This window comes from Catharus ustulatus, chromosome 3 (assembly GCF_009819885.2).
Source record: "Catharus ustulatus isolate bCatUst1 chromosome 3, bCatUst1.pri.v2, whole genome shotgun sequence".
Classification (NCBI taxonomy): Eukaryota; Metazoa; Chordata; class Aves; order Passeriformes; family Turdidae; genus Catharus; species Catharus ustulatus.
Window position 1 is genome coordinate 109,381,013 of NC_046223.1, and position 15,751 is coordinate 109,396,763.

The 15,751-nt window shown below is 42.1% G+C and overlaps 1 protein-coding gene across 6 annotated transcripts; it reads right to left on the bottom strand.

Annotated features, from left to right (window-relative positions):
* Nucleotides 1-489: 489 nt before the first annotated feature.
* Nucleotides 490-14,525, bottom strand: MATN3 (matrilin 3). Of its 6 annotated transcripts, none has more exons than XM_033056491.1 (7): nucleotides 14,416-14,525; nucleotides 12,146-12,715; nucleotides 8,777-8,899; nucleotides 8,118-8,240; nucleotides 6,082-6,204; nucleotides 2,556-2,663; nucleotides 490-996 (listed from the first exon to the last, which is right to left on the bottom strand). In XM_033056491.1, exons 1-7 carry the CDS (start codon nucleotides 14,516-14,518, stop codon nucleotides 941-943), a joined length of 1,206 nt encoding a protein of 401 aa, XP_032912382.1. In that variant the 5' UTR covers nucleotides 14,519-14,525; the 3' UTR covers nucleotides 490-940. The 6 variants fall into 6 exon arrangements, with proteins under 6 accessions (XP_032912382.1, XP_032912381.1, XP_032912380.1 ...); XM_033056490.1 differs by having other exon boundaries at nucleotides 14,392-14,525; XM_033056489.1 differs by having other exon boundaries at nucleotides 14,368-14,525.
* Between the last annotated feature and the right edge of the window lie 1,226 nt (nucleotides 14,526-15,751).

The following is a 15,751-nucleotide window of genomic DNA, read 5'->3' on the forward strand; positions in this document are numbered from 1 at the left end:
TTTGACTCCTAATTTAAATATAATTTCTAAAGTATTTGTATGATTATAAATGCCAAGTGTATAAAATTGAATGGATTCCTTTAATGACTGTTTTTTAAAATTTTTAGCTTGTGCGTTTTATCCTAAAAGCCTGATTGACACAAGTAAAGTATCAGTAAAGTCTGTATAATGACAACAGGAATTACTTACTAATAACATAAGTAAATCTTGCAGGATAAAAATATTAAATTGGAAAATGTCTTTCATTCTTCTACATTTCAAACATTATTAATACTTGAAATTACTGTTCAATCTTTTATCTATATTTACAGTGACATCTAGGTTTTAAAATCAGATACTTCTTTTTCCAAACATGTGACTTGGGGCAGTATTCTGTTTATTTCTTCCATTTATGCCTCCTTTATCTTTGAAGTTTTGTTTCCTTGGGTTTTTAAACCCTTTATTTCATCACACATGTCCTTTAGATTGAATACAAAATAACCTCCAACATCAATGTGCATATCATATTGTATTTTATTAAAATAAGTTACAAGATCCCAACTTACTTTCCCATTTAATTCATAGAAGACACAGGCACATTTTTTTCATTCTGCCTTGCCATTTCAAAGTTAATGTGATGTACTGTATCCATTTTTTTTTTCTGTATTTACTTTGAAGTAAGAGAGTAAAAAATGCAGTTGCTACAGTAAAGCAGTGTCTGCAGTACAAACTGAAGCACAGCATGTATGAGTCACTTCATGGCTATAAAGTGACTGCACATGAAGATCCTCAGGGTCACTGTATTTTCAAGACTCTTATCTTCCTGAAGTCTTCCTGATTGTTTATTGATAATAATAAACCAACTGCTGTTTTGTAAGCTGTGCAATGAAAAAAAGCTTCCTGAAAACAATAAAAAGGCTTGATTTTGAAAAATAATTTTAAAATCAAGCAAAATGATAGCTCAGACAATCTGCTGTCTGGCTTGATATGCCCGCAGCTTCTCAGACACCTCCTCTAGTGGTCAGTTGTTAAGGGCAATAAAATAGATGCCTATGAGGTTTGTTTTATTTACAGTCTTTCTTATTGCTGCATTTTCAAAAAACAGTCTGTTGGCTAGATGAGGTCAATACATGCTTGAAACAGAGATTTCCAAACCTATTACAGCTCTGTCAAGATCTGGTATCTTCCCAAATAATCTCAACAACCCTGATTTCTTAGAAAGAGTTGGATCAGGTGACACCCAGGAATGAGGAGCAGAAGGTGATGCTCTCTGCTATGTCTTGAAAGGATGCTAGGTATAGAAATGGCCCATCAAATAATAACTTTGAAAGAAAGCCTCAGTTCTTTGTAATAATCTCAATTCCTATCTTAAACCCACAACATTTTCTTGTTTAACATGAGCTCTTGTGGCAGAAAGGCTGATCTCTGGGGAATGTGCTACTACTGAGATGACATTACAGGTTTAAATATCTTGGTGTTCAGTTTTAACTAATTAGATTCCCTAGAAGTATGCATTATAACCCAGGAAAATCAGAGTTCTTCCCCTCACTTTTCTCAGACAGATAAACTGAACTCCAAGCACACTGCAAGAAGAGGGATGTGCAATTAGATCTCATAAAAGTAACTTTGAATTTATTCAAAACTGGGGAAGTCCTGTGTCCTTGGCAGAAGTGCTTATGTGACTTTCAGAAACTTTGGCACACTGAAAAATTCTTCTATCTATCTAAATGATGAGTTCATGTATAAAACTCACTACTTTCCTCTCCTTTTTTACTCTTAAATAATCCACTCTTCCTTGATTTTGAAGCTCCAGAGATCAGGATGATAACCACAGACATAATGCTCCTTTAAATCAATTCCTATATGAATAAGAGCAACTTGGACAGAAAAAAGCATTCAGTCTCAAAAATTTTCAGCAAAGAAAATCTGCTACAGTCCTTGGTAAATTGTAGCAGTGTTCAACCACTCTCATTTATAAAAAGTATGCCTTCTGATGTACCACAGCTTGTCCAACTTCAACTTCCACTTATTAGTTCCTGCCATGTCATCTGAGGGCATTTATTCCAGCATTCGGGCTTGCTGTGGTATGACAGAGTTCACACTTTCTCTTTGTTTATTGGTTGGGGTTTTTTTTCCTCTCCCACATGTTTGTGGAATGTCTAATCTGGGGGCTGAGGAACACCACAGCTAATGGGACTGTTGTCACACTGCCCATGAAGTTGTCTCTAAAGTTTTGGGACATAATAGGAGGCTCAAAACCGAGTGTTTGATGTAACAGTAAAAGCCAGACAGAGAAATTATGAGTAGAGCAGTGCTTGAAGTTCAACATGGCACATATAATCCCGGGGATGTGGGCATATGCATTCATTTTATCCATCTCATGTTGCTCTTCTGTGAAATGTGAAAACACCGTGGTGTTTGCAACAATCTATCTTTTTTTCCATAATATTTCTATAATCACCCTGAAAATACTTTCTCTTTTGAGAGATATTTCTTTCCTGGTTTATATCAAAACAGCTACCTCTAAAATAGCAGTAAAATGCTGAACGCAGGTGATCATGTAAGAAAAAGGATATATTTTGTGGACAGAGCTTCAAGGCGGGAGGTCACCGAGTCCTGGAGGGCAACTATGGCTTCACACTTACAGGACTCTTCAGTTGTTACAAGACTGCTTGTTATGGCTCCTAAGAGAGAAAACAGCATTTAGTATATTTATTACAATCACAGAACACATAAATCCAGAGAACACGCTTGATCCTGTGGAAGGAGTCAAACCCCTGCTGTGAGACTACAACAAGCACAGCAACCCAGGGCAGTTGGGAAGGAGGGGCAGCAGTGAAGAGGGGCTGGTGGGCACCAGAGACCTGAGTGCAATAGTCCAGGACAGGCAAGAGAGAGCTCAACCCTAACCAAGAAGGAAGCAGAGCAAGGTGTTCCTCACCTGCCTGCCTGGATCCTCTACACTCTTTAGTTTTGTCACCCCTCAAGTACTCTTGGTTTCTAACATTTGCCACATGCATGTGTAGGGAGTATCTGTCTTGATTCAAGAGGGTGGACACAAATCTATTCAAATGTCACATGAATGCAGATGGAGGGAATGATATGATTCAAACAGGCCCAAGTGAATTTAAAATCCAGCAGAAAGTCACAGCTCCACCTCCTCTAACTGGAGGAGCCAGTTAGTATAACAGAGGAGTTAGCAGCCTCTTCAGAAAGAGAAAGCAAGCAGTGCTATACTAACAAAGCAGGGCTTCCACTGAATCTGTTCTTAGGTCTTGACCTTCCAGACTTACAGGGGACTAGCCTCAGCTGTCCTCAAGAATTCGTTTTTCTCCATAATTCACAAAAAACCCAGCAATGATGCCAAAGGGTTCAGCAAGACAACAATTTCACTGTAGTATGATAAAGTCAAGCATCAGTAGATGCCTGTGAGCTCCTAGCTTCATGAAAGGCAATTTAACCTCACCTATTCCATAAAGTAAGTAAGCTAAGGCTGCACCACTTTGCTAAAGGCTGGCAACAAATGTATGTCACTACTGCAGCACAGGTACTGTAGTGAGATCACCATCTACATCTGAGATTGGAATAATAAGCTTCCAAAGGCAATGCCTTCTTAAAAGAGAGTTTACAAATACATTTTCAATAAGTTATCAAGAGGATTATCTGTATATAATATCCATCTGTTAGTAATTTTTTAACAATACTTGCAAAGGCAACAATAGCATATTAATAAATTTGTTTTCTCTAGGTGTATAAATTCATAGCTCATCAATGTCAAACAAAGTGTGTGAGCATTGTAACAGTAAAACAACAGAAATAATATATACATTTCTCTTTTTTCCTGGACTGTTCTGGCTTCTTTATTTTATTTGTTTTGTTTCGTTGTTTTGTGTATCAGTCATGCTATTTAAACTCCCATTTTGCAAGGAAACTGCAAAATCTATGAGGTTGCAGATCTGGCAGTGCAGAAATTAATTTGTCTTAAAGCCAGTGTTGAAATTGGTGTCTCCTTGATTCCACTGAGCCTGTATTTGTTGAGCTCCCCTCTTTGGAACATTCCACTGGCTTTATGGCCAATGTACAAACAAGAGCCGTTCAAGAGTCAGCTGGAGGAAGGCCAGTTCAAAACATCACACCAACATGGTTAGTTTCCAACCAGCTGCCAGTTAAATTTTTATGTCTGCATTTAAATTCTCCAGTGACAGATACAGATCCTCCTTGGATTTTGCCTATTTTAACAAAATTATTTTTCCAACCAATTCTGGCAATTGTCCAAGGGTACTCTGAATTCTTCTACAGTCCTTCTGTGAAATTGAGAGTCTTCCAGTATTTGGTATTCAAAATCTGGGGCATTCCTTTTGCCACTGGGATTCCCAACAAGTCACACAAAACATGCTAAAGCTGTGTTTTCTACACTGCCTTTGTGTTCAAGTCCAGACCAACAAGAAACTATTTTTGCATAGGGTGTTTGTCTATACCCACTTATTTTTTACTTGTATTCTTCCACAGGGATTTCAGCCACTTGATGTTATTCCTGTTCTGAACCAGGGCTGGGCTAGGTTCCTCTTGAGATCCCTTCCTACCCAACTTAACTTCAGATTCTACGTCACACTGTGGAGAGGTTCTGCCAACGTTTGATCCCAGTATTGCCCATGTGAAGAGAAAACAGTTGGTGAGTTCATTCTTGCCCCACTCAGCTTGGAGGAGAGGCCAAGAGTACAAGGTTTAGCACTGTAGTAGTTCTAACCTCAGTATTGTTCCCCTCAGGACCCCCCAGCCATTCTCCAAATGCTGGTATGCAATGGAGACTCACATCCCAGACTCAGGTGTCCGAGAATCCTGCCCTGCCAACACCCCCAGTTATTCCCATTTCAGGAATGCAGACTATGACAGATTGTATTTTTAAATACAGTGAGTCCTTAAATGTGTTGATAAGAGGCAATATTAAACTTAAACCAGTTTTCAATACTGTAACTGCTGTAACTAAACGAGAAGGACCAAACTAGCTCAAAATATTTGTGGAAAGAGAATAAAAGAATGAAGCGGGATTGTACTTCCTGGGAGCTTGTGAGTTGATAGACCATTTCTCAAACAGATGAAAAATGTCTAACATTAAAAAGAGGTGCTTCAATAAACAAATATATTCAGAAAAAAAAAAGCCAAAAAACATTAAGTTATTACTTGAGCATGTTTTGTCATGTGAATTTAAAATAAAGTCTTCATAGCAATCACAAGTCTTTATTCCACTCACACAGACCTGCTGCCACTTATGGGTTCCTGGTGCACACACACCAGTTCACACACTGCTTTGGAGAAGCAGTTATCCAAAAACAAGATCATACTTTTTAATGCTTAAGTCCCAGTGGCAGTGCTTTTCCATGCTGGGAGCCTATCCTCTATGAATCTTATTGGGAACTACTGAGATGTGCAACTGATCTCACCTTGGAGCAGCAATTGTCTAATTGGGATTAATAGATGAATTAACACAAGGGATACCTCAGACCTTGCTCCCTCTGACCCAGCTGTGTAACCCCACCAGATGTGAAATGCCACATCAGCTCCAAAGGCACACTAGGAGAGGTTTCCAGTACACAATAACTTTACAGTAAGACTGGGAAGGAAAGAAAAGCTTCTGGAATTATTACATTTTTACTGTAACACAAAGTCACTGAGGAGCTAAAGGAAGGAACAGCAAGATGAAATTCAGCCTGGAGGGAAGGACATCACCTCAAAGTGTGTTGCATGGTGGTACAGCATTCCACAGTACTGCAAAGTGTGTGACTAACCCCAGCTCTTCTCTCTTCAACGATTTCTCAGTTCTGGGTTTGCTGAATATTACATAAATTAGCAAAGGCCTTATTTCTAAGTTGACAAAGACTGCATGGTGAGTATTTAGTAGCATTGTCACATATAAAGTTCTTTGTATCTCTGACTTTTGCTCAAAGTGGGCAAGGCAGAGTGATGTAGAACTGTCTTTTAGCACCCGAGTGCTAAAAGTGAAAGTTCCTCAGATAGACACAAACACATTCATACACCAACAAGAGCTATTGCAATGCATGCAGGGGAGGGCACGGGGGGCAGGGATCAGCAATCTGCTCTTACTTGAGCACGTCTTCCCGTCTGGGCTGAGGGTGTAGCCTTGGTGGCAGTCACAGGAGTAGAGCAGGCCATCCCTCACACACACCTGCTCGCAGTCGTGCCTGCCAGGAGCGCACACGTCAGCAGCTGAGGGAGCCATTTCAGAGCACAGTGTTAATCCAGAGCCAAACTTCAGCCTTTAGTGATTCCCATTCACAAATGCATCTCCCTTGGATTAAACCAGGATGTTTTTACTGTGTGCCACTGTGCTATTAACCAGAGCAGGGTGCACCGAGTGTGGTTTTATCCGGCTATCAATGCCACAAAATTAGTACAAAATTTTGGAATACTGGCAACATTTTTTTGCAGCTGTAACAGATGGCAAAAGGAATGGAACTAGAAGACATGAAGTTACAAAACAATTATCCAAGAGAATTTCAGAGAACAAATATCTTGATTTTAAGAGACTATTTGGCATTACTTCAGCTCTAATTGAGTTGGAGAAGACACTGTTTTATGGAGTGAAAAGACCATAAACAGAAAAGTATATGTGGCTGCTAAAATAGATGTGACACCCACTGCCAGATACAAAGTGGGCACTTTATGTGTAAGGTTGCTGTTTTCTGCCAAATTTAACACGTCAATTCTGAAAGGGCAAGCTGAGAAGGAGTTCCTATATTTGGATATCTCTGCAGTTAGAAGTCCCAGTAAGGCACAAGAAAAAATAAAGGATGGAGAAAGAAGGGGCAGAAAAGAAAGAGAAAAGAGAGGGAGAAAGAAAGAAAGGACAAGAGAAAGGAAGCAAAGGAACACAAGAAAAAAAGGAAAAGGAAAAAGGGAAAAAAGACCCTCTCCCAGACCTAGACTATTTTTGTATTGTTTTTTGCACACCTTTTGATATAATTGCCACAAAGACCAGGATGGTTGGGAAATCATTAGCAGGTTACTGCTAAATGAGATTCTAAAGGGAAAAAAAAGCAAGCATACCAAGATAATAATTTAGAGTATGCATAAGGAGAGTCAGTGTTATGATAATTTAGAGTATGCATAAGGAGAGTCAGTGTTATGATAATTTAGAGTATGCATAAGGAGAGTCAGTGCTATGAAATAAGGTTTAGGATTGGACTCCTAAAGGGGAGGCCCAATTGCATTTACATTCTCTCACATGTTTATTGGCTCTCTGTAATGCCAGCTAAGAGCTAATTCTAGGCACCATATTTACAAAATCAGCTCCTAACCTAGGTAGGCAGAAATACTGAGGCCCTTTGGCTTCACCTCTTTGTGATGTGAGACCTGTGACTTAACTTGAGGGATTTGCCTAGGAACTTCCTGGAACTGGAAGCCTAAGCTCAACAGTTTGTCACACAAAATATTATAAGGAAAGGAATTATAGTGTAAGTGGGGAAAATAAAGGATTTTCCCTAAATAAATCACCAGTGAGACATCCAAAAAAATTCAGAGTGAAGATAATATAGAAGAGATATTAATTTGTAGCTAATGTATACTTATGTGTACATTCCTGAGTATCAACTACATCTATGCTCCTGTTCTCCACAAGAGACCAGCACTGAGAAGGAAAGCTTCCCTCCATCCTCTAGAGCTCTAAGGCTGGAATATTTTTTAAGGTCCAAACACATCCACCAGAAAGAGCAATCACACTCATGATGACACAGACTACAGTCTCTCTTCCAGCACAAGATGCTCTCCCTTATCTCACTCCCTCGTGCTGCTTTACTGAAGAGTTTTCTGACAGAAGTGTTGTTCTGACATCACATATTGGATATGGCAATTCGTGCTCCATGGGTGTGAAAATACTGTGAACTCCTCAAGGAAATACCAAATGGCATTTTGATCTTAACCAATACAAGCTTCACACAACTGCAGAAGAGCCAAGGACCTCAAATTACTACTGTACATATGGAAAAACAAAGTCGCCCTGAGTTTTCAGGAGCTGAACTGAAACTCTGGGATAATTTATCAGAAAAATAACATTAATTAGCCAGATTTTTAAAAGTTGCTTGCTTTTAGTGGAACACAGTTTTTCCTTAATCATATCTTACTTGAGCAAGTCTTCTTGTCTGGATTCAGAGTGTATCCTTCATAGCAGCCACAGCTGTAGGATCCATCATTACTCAGACAGACTTGGGCACAGTCATGCCTTCCAGGTGCACACACGTCCAGGGCTGTGGTGAGCCATGGTTTAGGAAAGAAACCTCTTAAACCCTCCCAGACACTTCACTGCTTTAAATGCTCAACATTTGTAATTACAATTTAATTATGATTTAACCAGTGTCCTACTACTTTATTATATTATGCTGCAGACAACTGAATTCAGTTATTAATTGTTTAATGGAGGAGGCAGATACTGCAAGACATGACTACACCACATCTCATGCAGTTCTGTCTTTCATCAGCAATTCCAACAGTCTTGAACATCCTCAGTAAGGATAAAGCTAAAAACCCATATGAGATGCACAATAACCTGCCCCATGTCAGACTAAGCAGCTAAAAAATGTTTGTGGAATTCTGTGAAGACCATAAAATGGTAGATAAATGCCAAATTGCATTTTTTAATCAACAGATTTCAAGAAAAATGCAACGTTAGTGCTATTGGAACCAAGGAAAAGACTACAGCTGAGTTCTCACTTTAGGGTAACTCACAGAAAACATGTCCATATCTTCCCAAGTTTCATATATTCAAGTAGCCTTTAATTCTTACCTGAGCAAGTCTTCTTGTCTGGATTCAAGGTGTAGCCTTCGTAGCAGTCACAGACATAGGATCCATTGTTACTCACACAGATCTGGTCACACTCGTGCCTCCCAGGTGCACACGTGTCCACAGCTTGATAGGCACGAGAGGAACAACTCATTGTTAATAACAAGCAGTTTGAGATAGAGTGCACATTCACAATTTTTAATATATTTTCATTTAGAATCAGCTCAGAAATGGCAATAGTAATTGAAGGAATTAGAACAAGTGGTAGGAGAAAATTTCTATATAGTGCCTACATCTGAAGACTGTTTTGGTATCTGGCCCTAATGAATGGATCTGTAAGCACAATAAAAAGGACAGCAATACAATTGAACTATATGTCATCATTACTTGCAGCTGAGTTTTATTTATTATTAATTTCTAGAATTTTTATTATTAAAAAAAAAATTTAAGAAGTTTGTTTCAGCAGAAGCACACGTGTAGCATCTCAAATCCAAGTATAGTGTTAATTTTTTTCTCCCTAGTTAAACTCATTTTCCAAAGGAGTAACACCTGAGCAGGTTCTCTGATCTGGATTGAGGGTGTGTCCTTCATAGCAGTGACACAGGTAGGATGCCCTGATATTCACACAGAGCTGCTGGCAGCCGTGGGTCCCCAGGGCACACACGTTCACAGCTACAAAGGGCATTCCCAGAGAGCTACTTCAGTCATCCCAGAGGAAAGGAACAGCCATTAAGCATTCATGCCTACAGAAATACATCTTGCACTCTTTGCTGGATTAGTGGCAGTAAATGTCAGTGCTGTGTTGCTGTCAGAACAAGTTACAGACCTCCTTTGCACCACTCTGTAGCCACGAGAGAGAGGTCATAAACAGCACTGAAATAACTCAGCACCTGAGGTGGCAGGAGAAAAGATGAATTGAAAAGGGTTCCACAAGGAGAGGTTTTAAGCATTTAGTAACATTACACTGGAAATGAGAACTCAGCAAAGGAAAGGATCTTCTGGCTCTTTGTATCGAGGAAGGAAAGGAAGGAAAGGAAGGAAAGGAAGGAAAGGAAGGAAAGGAAGGGAAGGAAGGAAGGAAGGAAGGAAGGAAGGAAGGAAGGAAGGAAGGAAGGAAGGAAGGAAGGAAGGAAGGAAGGAAGGAAGGAAGGAAGGAAGGAAGGAAGGAAGGAAGGAAGGAAGGAAGGAAGGAAGGAAATCAGAGAGAGAAATGAGAAGACAGATCTGTTTTTACCTAAGAGTTTTACTTAGATTCGTAGTTACTAATTGGTATTATTGTGAGTATGGACTATTGGTAAAATCAATTTCCAAAGCAATACTGGTGAGATAAAAAAATCAGAAGCAAGAGTGCCTGAACCTTCTCCTGTATTTCTGAAAACAAGACAATTTTGTGGCAACAAAATGGCGATATTTCTCATTTTTTAAAACAAGGAAGATTTAGAAGTCTGCTAAAAAGGGTGATAGAATTGTCTTGTCTTTATATTTTGAAACACAGACATCACCCTTTCATTGTACTACACTCTTGGGAATAAGAGAATCATTCTCCATGACTTATGAACAAAATCTCTGGGTGATATTTTCAGGCATAAGTGAGAAGCTCAGACTCAAACGGTCAGATTTTTGTGGTAAGAAAGTCAAACGTCCACTGACTCGAGCAGCTATTCAAAGCTAGGACTTTTCCATCTCTGGGATGGTCTCATGCTGAGTAATGCTCTCAGTGCATCAAGAACTTGATCTTAGCCAACTATTTTTCCCCTGAACATAGGTTTTCCTGTTTTCAGTTCACCCTACAAACAAATTAATTGCCTTGGTCAAGGCAAAAGAAAATCCTAATTACCACTGGCGAGTTCAGATTTCTGGAGCTGGAAAGGGACCCAGTTTAGCACTCTGTCTTACAGAACCCTCTGTAAGATTCATTTGGTTTATAAGAAGTCCTTTTAAGGACTGTTTTCTTCACCCTGCTTTTTTTTCACTAATCCCACAGATTCTGGCAAACTGCACACAGGCAACTCAGAATTACACTGGAAGTGTACGTGTGAGTTGTCTGATTTCCCTCCAGCCTTGCAGGAGGGTAATTTCTATGCTTTAACACAACAAACAGTAAGTTTATTCTTAAGAACAAGAGATTTTTCTTTGCTGCTATGAAAGGACTTGCTTTGGCAAGAACATAGGTGGACATGAGTGCTATGTTCAGCCAGGTGGGCTCTTGTGAGCATCTGGTCGCATCAGCAGCACAACATGGTGTCAAGCCAAACCTCAAGGCTTTTCCCATGCCAACAATTGGGCAAAGTGTCCTGTCTGCAGATGGCCTTACATATTTATTTCATGCCTAGAGAAAAAGGTCTATTAACTCTGAACATACTCAAAAGATGTGGTGGTAATTTTTAGTAAGGCTCTGAAATAACAAAGTACCACACTGCCAACCAACTCCCAAGGAATTTCAATTTTAATTCTCTTACAACATTATTTATACTTTATTTGACCTATTATTTGCTGGAGATTTATTTTAAAGTAAATTTCTTAGAAATTCACTAGAAAATCTACTCTGCACAAGTTTTTTAATTGTCAAAAAGTTGTCATTTGATTTTTGTGAGTAGGGCTGTGCCACAGCTATCTATAGGCAGTTCTTAATACTCCAGATGACCTTTTTTCCCTGTAAATGACAGTAACAGCCCACTCTGGCCTAGCATTGCTAATGGAGTTCCAGCCTAAACCAAATACATACAGCATTTTTATAAGATCAGCCCTGAAAAAGGGAAGCTAATTCATCCCAACCACAGTTCCTTGTCTAAATCAAGTTGCAGAGAAACAGAGGGAGATGTGAGCCTGGCAAACTGGAAAAGCCCAGCAGTGCCTAAGGAGTGAAAGCCTGTCCTGAGATGACCTGTTGCTGCATTTGGGCACTTTATCCTGCACCAAGCCAGTGCAGTGGTTTACCTGCCACGCTGATTTTCCTACTCTGAACCTATGGGGAATTCTTTCAGCTCCACACTTCCACCCTCCTTGCTTCCCAGCAAGATGGGAAAAGAAACAAGCAGCCTGCACAGCTCTGGTGTGTACCTTCAGTAATTCAGTAAATATGCAGCCAAACCTTGTCCAGATTGCTGTGATTTCTCTCTCTCTCTCTAAATCTGACCAACTGCACAAGGAGTTCCACTTGAGTCAGGTCTGTTACCTAAACTATTCAAAATGAAAGGTCATTATTTGGCCTCCACTGAAAAAGAAGCTTGGCTTGTTTGCCCAGGGGATGGTAAAGGAAATATTTAGATGTGATACGTAACACTTCTGAAAAACTTCTTTCTAAAGGAGTGCAACCACAGCAGAAGTTAAAAGGAGCCAAATTACACGACTCTCTTGGACTGATGCCCTTACCACAGAAAGTCTCCCTGAATCTGGATGTCAGCTTTTCGATCACACCATAGGTCTCCACATAGAAGACGTGTTCATCCAGGGGCTCACTGGCCATTACCCTCAGGGACTGCATGTCTGCCCGGTCTACCCCGACCGCGTAGATCTCGATGCCAGCCGTGCGGGCGCTTGCCGCCACATCTTGGACCTGGTCTTGTGGCCGTCCATCTGTCACCACAATGGCCACCTTGGGGATGTTGGAGGCTGCTGGCCGGGTGCCCATCTCCTCGGTGAACACTTCATCCATGGCAGTTTGGATGGCAAGGCCGGTCATGGTGCCAGCAGACAAGGGCTCAATGCGGGACACAGCCTCCTTCATAGAGGCTTTGTCAAAGTAGGTCCGGAGGGGAAACTCCACCTGGACACTGCTGGCGTAGTTCATGACCGCCACGCGCGTTGTGCTCTCACCAACGTCCAGGGTATCGATCATTTCTGACAAGAAGATTTTCACTTTCTCAAACTCTTCAGGTCGGACGCTGCGGGAGCTGTCTACGATGAAGACGAGGTCCAGAGGCCGGTTCTTACAGGCAGGGTCTGCCAAGGAAGGAAAATGCTTCAGAATCTACACAGGACAGGAGCGCTCACCCAAGGGCTGTGAGTGCTGTCGTGGCAAACGAGTCCTGCCAGATAATGTCGGTTGATTCTTTATCAAGAAGCTTGAAATTATAGTGAGCAACATATTAGACAGTCTTACATATTAATTTTGACAAGTAATAAATAATTTTTCTAAGCATAGGTGGACATTTGAGCCTTCAAAATGTCTATCCTTGAAACAAAGGGTTGTGGTTTTCATGTAACAACCAACACAGAGATGGAGAAATTGTATATAAGTGTATTCACTGTTTATTTTCATAAAGCTTGAATTCCAGTTTTTATAAGATGAAGAAATAAAATGGCAAAACATCTGAGCAGATGTTAGGGAACAGATCCTAACTTTTTTTTAGGATAGTAACAATATACACTGCTAATTAGAAATTATTTCTTGTTTATAAATCACAATCCAAAATACACAAGAAGAAATAAAGGCCAACAAGAAAAAAGACACAAGTTATGTTGTAAAAAGGCTTCTTTGGAAGTTGTTATTGGTTTAAGGCTTGTATAGCAAAAAGAAAAGTGAAAGTACTCACAAAGTAATTTTATATGTAAAAGTGAACATTTACACACACACTTCCAAAATTCCTTCCTGCCTATAAATCTAGACAGAAGCAGAAAAGCCATAGCTCAGATCAGAGACAAGCATCACTTCTAGGAAGACAAAAACCGATCAAGACAGTGACAGCAGGCAACTGAAATGCCCCCTCCCTATCCTGATACCACGTCCTGACACTGATGGCACCATGTACTCAGTTTATACCATCAAGGTTGGATTTGCAGCTGAAAAATTAACAACTCAAGAATATTTCTATAAAAGAGACATTCTGGCTCACTAGTGCATTAAAAAGCAAACTATGAAGTGTCCAGTTTGAATTCATACCTTGAGGGCTGTTTTAGGAACTTGTCACACCTCTCCTGGTTACTGTCAAGTTGGCTTTTATTATTCCATTCCAGCTTAAATTTTAAAAAATCTTTACAAGTATCTTAAAAGTAGAAGTGAAAACAGCACATTTTCCCCCCAAGGCATTAGAGACCTTTTTTCACTGATTCAAGTGAAAACAGAGAGAAAAAATTAAATTGCACAAACTCCCTCAGGAAGCACAGCAGCATAGTTGATTTTGCCTTTGGATGGAGTAATACAGCAGACAAATCTAGGATCCCACCCAGGTATATCCTGTATAATTCTATATTCATCCTGTAACTCAGTTTTGCCTTTGGGAAGCTGAGAAAACATGAAGAAATGTTAGTGCATGCATGTGTAGCTTAAGAGAAGGAGAGGAGAGGAGAGGAGAGGAGAGGAGAGGAGAGGAGAGGAGAGGAGAGGAGAGGAGAGGAGAGGAGAGGAGAGGAGAGGAGAGGAGAGGAGAGGAGAGGAGAAACTGGTGCAGTGTTTGTAGGTAGAATAATTATCTTTTCTAGATTGAGAAGAAAAAAAGCTTTTCAGCAAGCTGGTGGTTCCATGAGTCTGCAGTAAGGATGTTTGGAGCAATGAGCAGCGGTGGGGAAGAGCTGCCCGGGTTGAGCGGAGCGCGGCGCGGAGCGGGAGGAGCGCGGGGCGGGTGCGGTACCTGTGGCAGGGCCCGGTGCGGTACCTGCGGACAGGCCCGGTTCGGTACCTGCAGCGGGGTCCGGTGCAGTACCTGTGTCAGGGCCCGGTGCGGAGCCCCGCGGGGCCGCGGGCAGCGGCGGCAGCGCCAGAGCCAGCGCCAGGCAGCAGCCCAGGATGCCGAGAGCCCTCCCCATGGTGCTGCCGCCGGCCCCGCGGCCCCGCGCCGCCTTTAAAGCTGCCGGGAGCGGGAAGGGGACGGGACACCGAGGGGCACCGGCCCCCCCGCCGCCTCCTCCCCAGGGCGGGCCCGTGGCCTCGCTCCCCCGCCCCGACGGGCGCTGAGCGGGGACAGGGAACGGGCGAGGGTTCCCTGCTTGTTGGGAATGTGCGGCAGGGCCAGGGCAGGGCTCCGACCTGGGCGCAGGGGGAGCTGAGACACCGTTCTTCCTTCACCAGAAGTGGTCGGTCCGGGCTAGTTTTGCATTTCAATCTCCAGGACAGTAGTTGCAAAGAAAGAAAAAGCTCGCAGTGTGATCACCGAGGAACTGCCCGCTCTGTTGCCAAATCTGGCTAAGGGCATTGTGCTGGTTCCTGGCACTGGAATTGCTGCCAGGTCCCGCAGGAAGCTGCGGTAAGCTTTAACGGCAAGCACACATGGGCACAAAGACACCCTGATCTCCAGCACAGCGCTTTAGGAAATACCTTTGCCAAATCCGAATCCTGTTGTACTGCAGGAGCGTCTTCTCTCCCATCACCTCCATCAGGGGCACAGGAAGCCGTGATTTAGAAGAGGAACCATCAATCCCCCCACAAGCTGTGCAGTATCAGGCAGGCACTGACTCACTTCAGCAAGTTCTACTGTAAAGGCAGAGTAGAAGATGCCACCCACTGGGACAGTCTCAAAAGTCAGCCCCTGGCAGGAGCTCTTTGCCCACTCATGGTCAGACACACACACTCCCTTACTGCAGAGCGACCCAGAGCAAAGTGTGGGCTGGAATCCATGCTTGAGCAGCACCCAACTGCCCAACAGCTCCAGCAGTGTTTCTTACACCGCACCAAACCACGGTGGTGTTCTACACCCCCTGCTCCTCCCTCCAGAGTCACACTGAAGCAGTCTGTGGCAGCATCTAAAGGTTTGGAGTCTGTGGTAGTCCAGATCCAGTGCACTTCTTCAGAATCTGGAAATAAGAGTGCAGCTGGCAGCAGAACGCTGGGTACCTCCTCAGGGTAACCAGGAGGGACAGTGGCAGAGAGGGGCTAAGAGCACTGCAGTTCAAGTGCTCTCACACATGGCACTACTGCTGCTAGCACAGCCCTAACAGGGCATCTTTAAATGGGTACAGAGGTACATAGTGAAAACACAGGAGTAACCCCACAAATTACATGCTGAAACAATTTGAGTCCCCTTTTCCAGAATTTAACACTAG

Excerpts from the sequence above, each read along its gene's own strand:
- MATN3 (XM_033056489.1), bottom strand. The coding sequence starts at position 14,518 with ATGGGGAGGGCTCTCGGCATCCTGGGCTGCTGCCTGGCGCTGGCTCTG. Across the intron at positions 8,900-12,145 it reads ATTCAGGGAGACTTTCTGTG|CTGTGGACACGTGTGCACCT; the intron begins GTAAGGGCATCA and ends GTGCCTATCAAG. Across the intron at positions 997-2,555 it reads TGAAGCTCTGTCCACAAAAT|TAGAGGAGGTGTCTGAGAAG; the intron begins ATATCCTTTTTC and ends ACAACTGACCAC.